The sequence below is a fragment of the Delphinapterus leucas genome, chromosome 5, assembly GCF_059928025.1.
Source record: "Delphinapterus leucas isolate spDelLeu-1000000601 "Yukka" chromosome 5, BTC_Dleu_Yukka2, whole genome shotgun sequence".
Taxonomy (NCBI): domain Eukaryota; kingdom Metazoa; phylum Chordata; class Mammalia; order Artiodactyla; family Monodontidae; genus Delphinapterus; species Delphinapterus leucas.
This window is the reverse complement of record NC_143133.1, coordinates 44,919,926-44,933,872: the sequence shown is the minus strand read 5'-3', so window position 1 is coordinate 44,933,872 and position 13,947 is coordinate 44,919,926. Positions and strand designations below refer to the sequence as shown.

Genomic DNA, 13,947 nt, shown 5'->3' with positions numbered 1-13,947 from the left:
TAAAACACCTTCATCAGTGAAAACTGAAAACACCCTAAATGTCCATCAATAGAAAAGTAAATTAAACATTACCACTGCACTATGGAGTGATAGGCTGTTATTAAGATTGCGATAGATTTGTACTGATATGTACCAATATAATGATCTCAGATAGTAGTTGAAAAAAACTGAAAATATGTAGAGTGTGTTATATTTTTAAAAACCATGCACTTAGTATATGTGTATGTGAATGTAGAGAAAGAGGGTTGAAAGTGTATACCCCAAATTGTTTAGATGTTAACTCTAAGGAGATTAATGGGATTGAGGAATAGGAGTAAGAGGAAATACCACATTTTTATTCTGTATGCTTCTGTATTTGAATTTTGACAAAAATGCATTCATGTTTTACTTGTACAATTTTACTTGTATAATTTTGTGGTACGCGGGCCTCTCACTGTTGTGGCCTCTCCTGTTGCGGAGCACAGGCTACGGATGCGCAGGCTCAGCGGCCATGGCTCACAGGCCAAGCCGCTCTGCAGCATGTGGGATCTTCCCGGACCGGGGCATGAACCCACGTCCCCTGCATCGGCAGGCGGACTTTCAACCACTGCGCCACCAGGGAAACCCTACTTGTATAATTTTAAAGTGAACTAAGTAGAAACTAGAGTAATTCAAATAATTTAAGAAAAAGATATTTTGAAAAAACTTTTTAAAAAACAAAAGCCAAACTGTAAGTTTTAATTAATACTAAAACTGGCCAGAGGTCCACCCTGTCAGTTGGAAAACTATGGCCCATGCACCAGATAGAGCCTGCTGCTTGTTTTTGTACAGCCTGCAAGCTAAGATTTTTACATCTTTAAATGATATATATATATGTAAATATATGTATAAAAATATATACATGTGAAAATTATATGAAATTCAAATTTTAGTGTCCATAAAAGTTGATGAAAGATTGATCAGAAAACAATCACATTTATTCATTACATATTTTCTGTGGCTGCTCTTGCAGCACCACAGCAGAACTGAGTCGTTGCGACAGAGAGCATGGTCCACAGACTCTAAAATATTTACCGTCTGGCACTTAGAAAAAGTTTGCCAACCAATTTCAAAGAGCAACACATCATCACATCATCAACTTTATGGAGAAATGTTTATCATTCCATCTTACCAGTTTTAAGGAAATGTCCCAAAACATATTGACTTTGGTCTTTCAGTATACTGACCAGCACAGGATATTCTTTAAAAAGACTCAATGTGTATACCTATTTATCCTTGCCTGTCAAAAAAATGGTTTTCAACTTATTCTCAATCAAGCATTGCTTTGAGGGAGGGGGCTGGGAAGTTAATACATACAACAACACAAGTACATCCCAAACCAAAGAAAACAATTTTACCTCAGTAAATACTCAGCGTATACTACAGGCTCTGGCAAAATCTGCTCTAAAAATTCTTCACCTTCATCTCCTTTTGATCTCAAATATTCACAAAGGACACGCCAATACAAAGCAATTTCAGGAGTTAATGTATCTGCTGGAATCAATTTCCTTCATTTAAAAGGGAGACAAAATATATCTTAATATCCAGTAAAAATCTGAACTGAGTAGAAAAGTGGGAATAAGCAGACTTGATTTATAACAACCATCCTTTTAACTGCAGTCATTAACTTATCCACACAAATGAGAATGAAAATATTTAAACCAAAAGAGAAAAAAAAAAAAAAATCAAATGAGCAAACACAATAGGGATCCATGCTGTTGGACTTTCCATGGTAAGCTAATGCAAAAATCAAAGTAACAAAACAAAACAAAAAACACAGCTAAAGTAGTCTATGATAAAGTAGTGAGTTCTAACACAAGGAGAAAAAAAAGGGAAAAAAGACATCCACCAGACTAAAGAAAAGACATGTAGATAAAAAGTACTGATACAATCTTAAGTAATGCGGAAGAGGACTAATTTTAATTGCAGAGGTTCATCAGTATCATATTTCAAATAATGAATACTTTACATACCTGCCATCATTATTTTTACAGATTTCTGCCAGTTCATTAAGAGGAGTCACTGAAAATAAGGCATTGAGAACAGAGACTGCCACTTCAGAAGAATTTTCCACATCTAACCGATGAAGCAACTCTAATATACTTCCTTCAGTGAAACGTAACCAGCCTTGGAGAAGATGCTTCTGCACTGCTTGTTTCACAGCATCTGTTAAGTCATTTGAAACACAGGTGAACAAAGTCTCCCTCTAGCTTCCATTTCCTATATTTTGTCTGTTTTAATTAACTCTTATCAGATCAATGTTAACTAAGACGACATTTACTAGAAAAATGGGACCAGACAGAGGCAAAACAACACATACTAAAGAAAAACTTAAAAGTACAATGATATTGTAAAAAGTGAAAAGTCACTGTGATGCTCACTTTCATATGAAAATGGAATAGGTCAGAACCAAATATACAACCACTACCACAGCCTACAAAAATATTTTTGCATTCCTTCTCCCCCGAGTTCACTGGGCTTCAGGTACTAGTCTAGACTATATATAATACCTATTATTTTACTTGTTGCCTGACTTCACCCATTTATTACATGATTGATATGTGCAGTAGTGAATCATACAGGCATATGATTGAAAAACCTTATTCTTAGTTTTTAAAGTCATCCTAGTCATTAGTCCTTCAAACTCATGTTTTCTGGCTACAGCAAAATTAAGCCATCTTAACCTTCTCATGGGGTTTGGAAATTTAAAATATATCATTCTTCATATCATTGCTGTAAGTTGATTCTCCAGCTGTAACAAAGAGAAAAAGGGAGGAAAAAAAAAAACTAGAAAAATTATACTGGTCTGACCATTTCTAATTGTTTCGGATACACAGAACACATTCATAGGAGGATATACACAAAAGGGATAAGACAGCATTTTTTTTAAAGGAAGCGAAAGGGGTGAAAAAGAGATCCTGCCCTACTTCTGATGTTATTTTTATAGCCTTAAGCTCTAGTTTCTCCATACATAAAACACAGAAAAATTAAAACAAACTGCTACTTCTAAGTACCAAGACCTTTAACCCTAGAAAATGTATTCTATACAATACACGTAGATAAACTTTGACAGGCTGTGGGAATGACAGGCTTACCTGACCTAATTTAGGACACTCTCCTAAACCTTTTAAATCTAACCTCAAAATCTACTAATGTTTTGTCTATAATGATATCTAACTTACCTGATCTGTCATTAAGACCTTGTTGAAGGAGCATTACTCTCTGAGCAATGGACATAGCTCTCATGTGAACCTTTTCAGCTAAAACCTTAAAGAGATGATAATAAAAAAATGGCCATTAAACTCAATATAATTTATTTATTTTATAACTAGTAATATATCCTTCACCTAAGAAAATTATCCAAAATTTCCAAAAAAATTAATATCTGGTAACACATTAACGCAATAAGATTCTACCTAAATTATCTACACTCTCCGTCCATAAAAATCTCAATAGAATTATTATGTGCCAAATATTTTTCAAAAGTATTTTAAGAGGGATTACGGCGGGGAAGATGGTGGAAGAGTAAGACGCAGAGATCACCTACTTCCCCACAGATACATCAGAAATACATCTACACGTGGAACAACTCCTACAGAACACCTACTGAACGCTGGCAGAAGACCTCAGACCTCCCAAAAGGCAAGAAACTCCCCCACGTATCTGGGGAGAGCAAAAGAAAAAATAAACAGAGACAAAAGAATAGGGACGGGACCTGCATCAGTGGGAGGCAGCTGTGAAGAAGGAAAGGCTTCCACACACTAGGAAGCCCCTTTGCGGGCGGAGACGGCGGGTGGCGGAGGGGGGAAACTTCGGAGCCACGGAGGAGAGCACAGCAACAGGGGTGCGGAGGGCAAAGTGGAGAGATTCCCACACAGAGGACTGGTGTTCACCGACACTCACTAGCCCAAGAGTCTTGTCTGCTCACCCGCCGGGGCCAAGGCTGGGAGCTGAGGCTCGGACTTCGGTCGGAGCGCAGGGAGAGGACTGGGGTTGGCGGCGTGAACGCAGCCTGCAGGGGTTAGTGCACCACGGCTAACCGGAAGGGAGTCCGGGGAAAAGTCTGGACCTGCCGAAGAGGCAAGAGACTTTTTCTTCACTCTTTGCTTCCTGGTACGCGGGGAGAGGGGATTAAGAATACTGCTTAAAGGAACTCCAGAGATGGGCGTGAGACGCGGCTAACAGTGCGGACCCCAGAGATGGGCATGAGACGCTAAGGCGGCTGCTGCTGTCGCCACCAAGAAGCCTGTGTGCGAGCACAGGTCACTATACAACCCTCCCTTCCCTTCCGGGGAGCCTGTGCAGCCCGCCACTGCCAGGGTTCCGTGATCCAGGGACAACTCCCCCGGGAGAACGCACAGCACGCCTCAGGCTGGTGCAACGTCACGCCAGCCTCTGCCGCCGCAGGCTCGCCCCACACTCCATACCAATCCCTCCCCCCCGGCCTGAGTGAGCCAGAGCCCCCGAATCAGCAGCTCCTTTAACCCCGTCCTGTCTGAGCGAAGAACAGACGCCCTCCAGCGACCTACATGGAGAGGCGGGGCCCAATCCACAGCTGAGCCCTGGGAGCTGTGCAAACAAAGAGAAAGGGAAATCTCTCCCAGCAGCCTCAGAAGCAGCGGATTAAAGCTCCACAATCAACTTGATGTACTCTGCATCTGTGGAATACCTGAATAGACAACGAATCATCCCAAACTGAGGAGGTGGCCTTTGAGACCAAGATTTATTATTTTTTCCCCTTTTCCTCTTTTTGTGAGTGTGTATGTGTATGCTTCTGTGTGAGATTTTGTCTGTATAGCTTTGCTTTCACCATTTATCCTAGGGTTCTATCTGTCCGTTTTTGTTTTTTTTTTCCTTTTAAAAAATTTTTTTTCTTAATAATTATTTTTTATTTTAATAGTTTTATTTTATTTCATCTTACTTTATTTTCTTTTATCCTCTTTCTTTCTTTCTACTTTTTCTCCCTTTTATTCTGAGCTGTGTGGATGAAAGGCTCTTGGTGCTGCAGCCAGGAGTCAGTGCTGTGCCTCTGAGGTGGGAGAGCCAACTTCAGGACACTGGTCCACAAGAGACCTCCCAGCTCCACGTAATATCAAACGGCGAAAAACTCCCAGGGATCTCCATCTCAACACCAACACCCAGCTTCACTCAAAGACCAGCAAGCTACAGCACTGGACACCCTATGCCAAACAACTAGCAAGACAGGAACACAACCCCACCCATTAGCAGAGAGGCTGCCTAAAATCATAATAAGTCCACAGACACCCCAAAACACACCACCAGACGTGGACCTGCCCACCAGAAAGACAAGATCCAGCCTCATCCACCAGAACACAGGCACTAGTCCCCTCCACCAGGAAGCCTACACAACCCACTGAACCAACTTTAGCCACTGGGGACAGACACCAAAAACAACAGGAACTATGAACCTGCAGCCTGCAAAAAGGAGACCCCAAACACAGTAAGATAAGCAAAATGAGAAGACAGAAAAACACACAGCAGATGAAGGAGCAAGATAAAAATGCACCAGACCTAACAAATGAAGAGGAAATAGGCAGTCTACCTGAAAAAGAATTCAGAATAATGATAATAAGGATGATCTGAAATCTTGGAAATACAATGGACAAAATGCAAGAAACAGTTAACAAGGACCTAAAAGAAATAAAGATGAAACAAGAAACGATGAACAATGCAATAAATGAAATTAAAAGTACTCTAGATGGGATCAATAGCAGAATAACTGAGGCAGAAGAACGGATAAGTGACCTGGAAGATAAAATAGTGGAAATGACTACTGCAGAGCAGAATAAAGAAAAAAGAATGAAAAGAACTGAGGACAGTCTCAGAGACCTCTGGGACAACATTAAACGCACCAACATTCGAATTATAGGGGTTCCAGAAGAAGAAGAGAAAAAGAAAGGGACTGAGAAAATATTTGAAGAGATTATAGTTGAAAACTTCCCTAATATGGGAAAGGAAATAGTTAGTCAAGTCCAGGAAGCAGAGAGTCCCATAAAGGGTAAATCCAAGGAGAAACACACCAAGACACATATTAATCAAACTATCAAAAATTAAATACAAAGAAAACATATTCAAAGCAGCAAGGGAAAAACAACAAATAACACACAAGGGAATCCCCATAAGGTTAACAGCTGATCTTACAGCAGAAACTCTGCAAGCCAGAAGGGACTGGCAAGACATATTTAAAGTGATGAAAGAAAAAAACCTACAACCAAGATTACTCTAACCAGCAAGGATCTCATTCAGATTTCATGGAGAAATTAAAACCTTTACAGACAAGCAAAAGCTGAGAGAGTTCAGCACCACCAAACCAGCTTTACAACAAATGCTAAAGGACCTTTTCTAGGCAAGAAACACAAGAGAAGGAAAAGACCTACAATAACAAACCCAAAACAATTAAGAAAATGAGAAGAGGAACATACATATCAATAATTACCTTAAATGTAAATGGATTAAATGCTCCCACCAAAAGGCACAGACTGGCTGAATGGATACAAAAACAAGACCCATATATATGCTGTCTACAAGAGACCCACTTCAGACATAGGGACACATACAGACTGAAAGTGAGGGGATGGAGAAAGGTACTCCATGCAAATGGAAATCAGAAGAAAGCTGGAGTAGCAATTCTCATATCAGACAAAATAGACTTTAAAATAAACACTATTACAGGAGACAAAGAAGGACACTACATAATGATCAAGGGAGCGATTCAAGAAGAAGATATAACAATTGTAAATATTTATGCACCCAACATAGGGGCACCCCAATGCATAAGGCAAATACTAACAGCCATAAAAGGGGAAATCGACAGTAACACAATCATAGTAGGGGACTTTAACACCCCACTTTCACCAATGGACAGATCATCCAAAATGAAAATAAATAAGGAAACACAAGCTTTAAATGATACATTAAACAAATGGACTTAATTGATAATTTATAGGACATTCCATCCAAAAACAACAGAATACACATTTTTCTCAATTGCTCATGGAACATCCTCCAGGATAGATCATATCTTGGGTCACAAATAAAGCCTTGGTAAATTTAAGAAAATTGAAATTGTATCAAGTATCTTTTCCAACCACAATGCTATGAGACTAGATATCAATTACAGGAAAAGATCTGTAAAAAATACAAACACATGGAGGCTAAACAATACACTACTTAATAACGAAGTGATCACTGAAGAAATCAGAGGAAATCAAAAAATACCTAGAAACAAATGACAATGGAGACACGATGACCCAAAACCTATGGGATGCAGCAAAAGCAGTTCTAAGAGGGAAATTTATAGCAATACAACCCTACCATAAGAAACAGGAAACATCTCGAATAAACAACCTAACCTTGCACCTAAAGCTACTAGAGAAAGAAGAACAAAAAAACCCCAAAGTTAGCAGAAGGAAAGAAATCATAAACATCAGAGCAGAAATAAATGAAAAAGAAATGAAGGAAACGATAGCAAAGATCAATAAAACTAAAAGCTGGTTCTTTGGGAAGATAAACAAATTGATAAACCATTAGCCAGACTCATCAAGAAAAACAGGGAGAAGACTCAAATCAATAGAATTAGAAATGAAAAAGGAGAAGTAACAACTGACACTGCAGAAATACAAAAGATCATGAGAGATTACTACAAGCAACTCTATGCCAATAAAATGGACAACCTGGAAGAAATGGACAAATTCTTAGAAATGCACAACCTGCCAAGACTGAACCAGAAGAAATAGAAAGTATGAACAGACCAATCACAAGAACTGAAATTGAAACTGTGATTAAAACTCTTCCAACAAACTAAAGTCCAGGACCAGATGGCTTCACAGGCGAATTCTATCAAACATTTAGAGAAGAGCTAACACCTATCCTTCTCAAACTCTTCCAGAATATAGCAGAGGGAGGAACACTCCCAAACTCATTCTACAAGGCCACCATCACCCTGATACCAAAACCGGACAAGGATGTCACAAAGAAAGAAAACTACAGGCCAATATCACTGATGAACATAGATGGAGAAATCCTCAACAAAATACTAGCAAACAGAATCCAACAGCACATTAAAAGGATCATACACCATGATCAAGTGGGGTTTATTCCAGGAATGCAAGGATTCTTCAATATACGCAGATCAATCAATGTGATACACCATATTAACAAACTGAAGGAGAAAAACCATAGGATCATCTCAATAGATGCAGAGAAAGCTTTCAACAAAATTCAACACCCATTTATGATAAAAACCCTGCAGAAAGTAGGCATAGAGGGAACTTTCCTCAACATAATAAAGGCCATATATGACAAACCAACAGCCAACATCGTCTTCAATGGTGAAAAACTGAAAGCATTTCCACTAAGATCAGGAACAAGACAAGGTTGCCCACTCTCACCACTCTTATTCAACATAGTTTTGGAAGTTTTAGCCACAGCAATCAGAGAAGAAAAGGAAATAAAAGGAATCCAAATCGGAAAAGAAGAAGTAAAGCTGTCACTGTTTGCAGATGACATGATACTATACATAGAGAATCCTAAAGATGCTACCAGAAAACTACTAGAGCTAATCAATGAATTTGGTAATGTAGCAGGATACAAAATTAATGCACAGAAATCTCTGGCATTCCTATACACTAATGATGAAAAATCTGAAAGTGAAATCAAGAAAACACCCCATTTACCATTGCAACAAAAAGAATAAAATATCTAGAAATAAACCTACCTAAGGAGACAAAAGACCTGTATGCAGAAAATTAAAAGACACTGTTGAAAGAAATTAAAGATGATACAAATAGATAGAGAGATATACCATGTTCTTGGATTGGAAGAACGAACATTGTGAAAATGACTCTACTACCCAAAGCAATCTACAGATTCAATGCAATCCCTATCAAATTACCACTGGCATTTTTCACAGAACTAGAACAAAATATTTCACAATTGTATGGAAACACAAAAGACCCCGAATAGCCAAAGCAATCTTGAGAACGAGAAATGGATCTGGAGGATTCAGGCTCCCTGACTTCAGACTATACTATAAAGCTACAGTAATCAAGACAGTATGGTACTGGCACAGAAACAGAAACATAGATCAGTGTAACACGATAGAAAGCCCAGAAATAAACCCACACACATACGGTCACCTTGTCTTTGATAAAGAAGGCAGGAATGTACAGTGGAGAAAGGACAGCCTCTTCAATAAGTGGTGCTGGGAAAAATGGACAGGTACATGTAAAAGTATGAGATTAGAACACTCCCTAACACCACAGACAAAAATAAGCTCAAAATGGATTAAAGACCTAAATGTAAGGCCAGACACTATAAAACTCTTAGAGGAAAACATAGGCAGAACACTCTATGACATAAATCACGGCAAGATCCTTTTTGACCCACCTCCTAGGAAATGGAAATAAAAACAAAAATAAACAAATGGGACCTAATGAAACTTCAAAGCTTTTGCACAGCAAAGGAAACCGTAAACAAGATGAGAAGACAACCCTCAGAATGGGAAAAAATATTTGCAAATGAAGCAACTGACAAAGGATTAATCTCCAAAATTTACAAGCAGCTCATGCTGCTCAATAACAAAAAAACAAACAACCCAATCCAAAAATGAGCAGAAAACCTAAATAGACATTTCTCCAAAGAAGATATACAGACTGCCAACAAACACATGAAAGAATGCTCAACATCATTAATCATTAGAGAAATGCAAATCAAAACTACAATGAGATATCATCTCACACCAATCAGGATGGCCATCATCAAAAAATCTAGAAACAATAAATGCTGGAGAGGGTGTGGAGAAAAGGGAACACTCTTGCACTGCTGGTGGGAATATGAATTGGTAGAGCCACTGTGGAGAACAGTATGGAGGTTTCTTAAAAAACTACAAATAGAACTACCATATGACCCAGCAATTCCACTACTGGGCATATACCCTGAGAAAACCATAATTCAAAAAGAGTCATGTACCAAAATGTTCATTGCAGCTCTATTTACAATAGTCAGAAGATGGAAACAACCTAAGTGTCCATCATCGGATGAATGGATAAAGATGTGGCACATGTATACAATGGAATATTACTCAGCCATAAAAAGAAACGAAATTGAGTTATTTGTAGTGAGGTGGATGGATCTAGAGTCTGACATACAGAGTGAAGTAAGTCAGAAAGAGAAAGACAAATACCATATGCTAACACATATATATGGAATCTAAGAAAAAAAAAATGTCATGAAGAACCTAGGGGTAAGACAGGAATAAAGACACAGACCTACTAGAGAATGGACTTGAGGATATGGGGAGGGGGAAGGGTAAGCTGTGACAAAGCGAGAGAGTGGCATGGACATATATACATTACCAAATGTAAAATAGATAGCTAGTGGGAAGCAGCCGCATAGCACAGGGAGATCAACTTGGTGCTTTGTGACCACCTAGAGGGGTGGGATAGGGAGGGTGGGAGGGAGGGAGACGCAAGAGGGAAGAGATATGGGAACATATGTATATATATAACTGATTCACTTTGTTTAAAGCAGAAACTAACACACCATTGTAAAGCAATTATACTCCAATAAAGATGTTAAAAAAAAAAGTATTTTAAGAATACAGCTTCTTGTCTTTTAAGAACATGTCTATATAAGATATTGGACTTATTTACCTGATAAGCCAGCTTTCTGACAGCCTCTTTCACATCCTTGGTGCGCCCTACAATTTTTGGCAAAGTCTTTGCTGATGGCGCAATACATGATAACACTGCCCGCCTAACTTCCGGATTTGAATCATTTTCAATCAAAGTAGCATATGCTAAAAATAGAGCAATACATTTTAGTATGCTAACAACATATTATTTAGTTAGCCATAGTCATAGATAACCCACATTTTGATATTTAATCTTTAAAATGATAAAAATCATTTCTTAGTCTTACACATTTAATTTTAGCTGAAGATTTTTTTCTGACAACATCCCTTATAAAGGACAGAATTAGAAATTAGTCAATGGACTGGGCAGGAAGGCTAAAACTGAAAATAAATAACCCTAAAGATCATGGAAAATCCATCATTCAGATTATGTCTTTGCTACTCTTTAAGATTTAGAAACAAGTCTAGGATGGAAGCCAGTTTATTTTAAACTGATATGGCTTTATAAAGAGCTCAGTATTTTGATTTTTAATGAATCCTAAAAAGAAATAACTTCTGATTTTACTCATTGAACAAAACTCATTTCCTGTATTTAAATATTTATTCACCTCTATTTCTCAGATTTTCCCATGCTTTATAATCAAGTATATGTTCACTACTAAATATATATGTTTTACATATTATTATGCCCCTCATTTAACACCAAAAAATAACTACTACCACCAGTTATCAAAATTATAAAGGTAGTAACAGGGACAAAGAGAAAAACAAACCAGAAGAGTTCCCAAAATAAACCTAGGCATATACGGAAAACTGGAATATGACTATCTTTATGAGCCCAGAGGTAGAGAAAGATTGCTTAAATAAAAGGAAGTGCAAATCATACAGGAAGAGACTGGTAATTCTGACATTAGGAATTTGTGCCCAAAAAAAGACATAGTGAAGACAGTGAAATAATCCATCGAAAGCAGGAAGATCTAACAACTCATATAACCCAAGGATTTCCCTTCAGAATATATAAAGAACTCCAATTAATAAGACAAACCAATAGAAAAATGAGAACACGTTAATAGGCATTATACAGAAGAAACAAAATTGGCTGCTAAATATATGAAAAGATGCATAACAATGACATATGATACACACAACCTGATTAACAAAAATTTAAAAATCTGACAGTACTAAACACTAGAGAGGATATGGCTCAATGAACACGTTTATGCACTGTTATTGGAAATATAAATTGATAAATGTTTTGTAGAACACTTGTACCTCATCTAATAAAGCTGAATGCACATATCCCAACAAGTCCACCCTTAGATACATATCCTAGAAAAACTGTGCACCAGAAGCCATGTACTGTGTAAGAAAGTTCATAGCAACGACACTGTATTTTAAGAGGAAAATAACTGGAAACAACTAGAAGGTCCATCAATATTAGAAACAATAAAATTGTCTTACATTCATACAATAGAACAGTATATCAGTAATATATCAACATGGATGAATGTCACAATGAGAAATAATGTTGAGAGCACAGAAAAATATAGTATGATCCACAAAACATACAAAATGATACACAAAACTTAAACATTATTTAGAAGTATATACATGTGGTTAACTGTTTAAACAAACAAACAAAAGGGAACCCAAAATTCAAGATATTCGTTAATTCAGAGGGAGAGTGATATAACTAGAAAGGGACATAAGATAGGCTTCAGAGGTATTGATGATGCTCTATTAATTTTTAGGTTGGATGGTGGCTACTTGGGTATTTTTTTTTAATCATATATTTTTACATACATGTATGTGTGTGTGTATATATAAACTATGCTCTTCCATAATATTTCATAATAAGAAAATTCATCTGCTGAGAATTTAACAAAGTCAGTGAAACTGAAAAAGGATTTAAGGAGCTATACATACCATTAACCACCAGGCATTCATCATCTTTGGGATCCTGAAGGCGTGAAAGAGCAAGAACTGCCTGTATCCTTACATTTGGAATTTTATCTTTCAATCTAATAAGCATGGCTTCATTAATTTTATCAAACAAATCATCATCAATCTGGGCATTTTCTGGCATATTTCCCAAAAGCTTGTTTATGAGCTGGCACACTCTAAATCTAACTGCATTGCTGTTTGCTTCATGAGACTAAAACAGAAACAAAACAAAATTTATTCCAAGTCACATACCATTACTAAATAATGACATACCATTTGAATTCTATGTTTAGAATTCAAGAATTTATAGCAATAATTCATTCCTTGCAGAAAAACTATAATGCTACCTTGATCCATATATACATGCTAAATACACATTACATAACATAAACGTCTCAAAATACACAGTCTAAAGTACCTGCTAAATTACAGGAGCATATTCCTCTTCGGAGGAACTCTTTACTTCTGAACTAGAGAACCCATTTCAAACAAATGTATGTAAGAACTGGTTTAGAATGGTCATTAAAAATTTAATGCTGGAGTTTTTAAAAGTTCACTTTTGAATCTTAATGACAGTTCTAATATTTCCTATAAAAGGCAGATTCGTTCAGACATTTTCTCAATTACCAGATATTCATTCTCTAAGATATACAAACTCCCATGGCCCTTTTAAAATAGTAAAATTTTCTACAATATTCCCTCAAAATTCTAGTTTTTGTATACCTTTAATAGAAAAGTAAACAAATAATTTAAAATGCCACCATCTTCCTCTTCTTCATCATCTTCCATATCTGATTGGTGAAATGAAGTAACAAACTTTGCTGCAAATTCTATTATCCTCTCCACAGCTGGTTCTCGTTTATAGACCACCATAGCATATTTAAGGTAATTAACAAACTCCTCATAAAAACCTGTTTTGTCATCCACCTGAAAGAGAAAAGAAACCCTTCACAAACTGCAGGGATAAAATCCTTTTTTCTCAACATTACTCTAAGACACTGAAAACACCAGCCCTAACGCAAACAAACTAAAATCATTATTTAGTAAACTCTCAATTATCCAAACCATCAAAGGGGAAATAAATTTGCACAAATTTCTCTCCAGATAAATTTATTTCTCCCAGGAAGAAAACAAACATGAATTTTGACAGTGAAAGGACTCCTCTGATTTTTTTTTTTTTTTTAACACCCTTGAATTCTCAATATGATGCCTTGGTACCAGTTTAGTAAAAATCTGCTTCTTCATGAACAACCCAAAATCAACCACAGCTTTTGCATTTTACCGTATTACCCTTAACATTACACAGCAATTTCCTTTTGATATAACTCACA

General features: G+C 37.1%; 1 protein-coding gene across 1 annotated transcript in view; it reads right to left on the bottom strand.

Moving 5' to 3' along the window:
* The window catches only part of NCAPG (non-SMC condensin I complex subunit G), a 46,884-nt gene that overhangs the window by 31,805 nt on the left and 1,132 nt on the right, over window positions 1–13,947 (bottom strand). The window contains exons 2-7 of the mRNA XM_022566869.3: window positions 13,340–13,543; window positions 12,599–12,827; window positions 10,692–10,837; window positions 3,201–3,285; window positions 1,992–2,184; window positions 1,377–1,526 (exon numbers count right to left, since the gene is read on the bottom strand). Coding sequence (XP_022422577.1) covers window positions 1,377–1,526; window positions 1,992–2,184; window positions 3,201–3,285; window positions 10,692–10,837; window positions 12,599–12,827; window positions 13,340–13,543 — 1,007 coding nt within the window. The remainder of the gene's footprint in view (window positions 1–1,376; window positions 1,527–1,991; window positions 2,185–3,200; window positions 3,286–10,691; window positions 10,838–12,598; window positions 12,828–13,339; window positions 13,544–13,947) is intronic.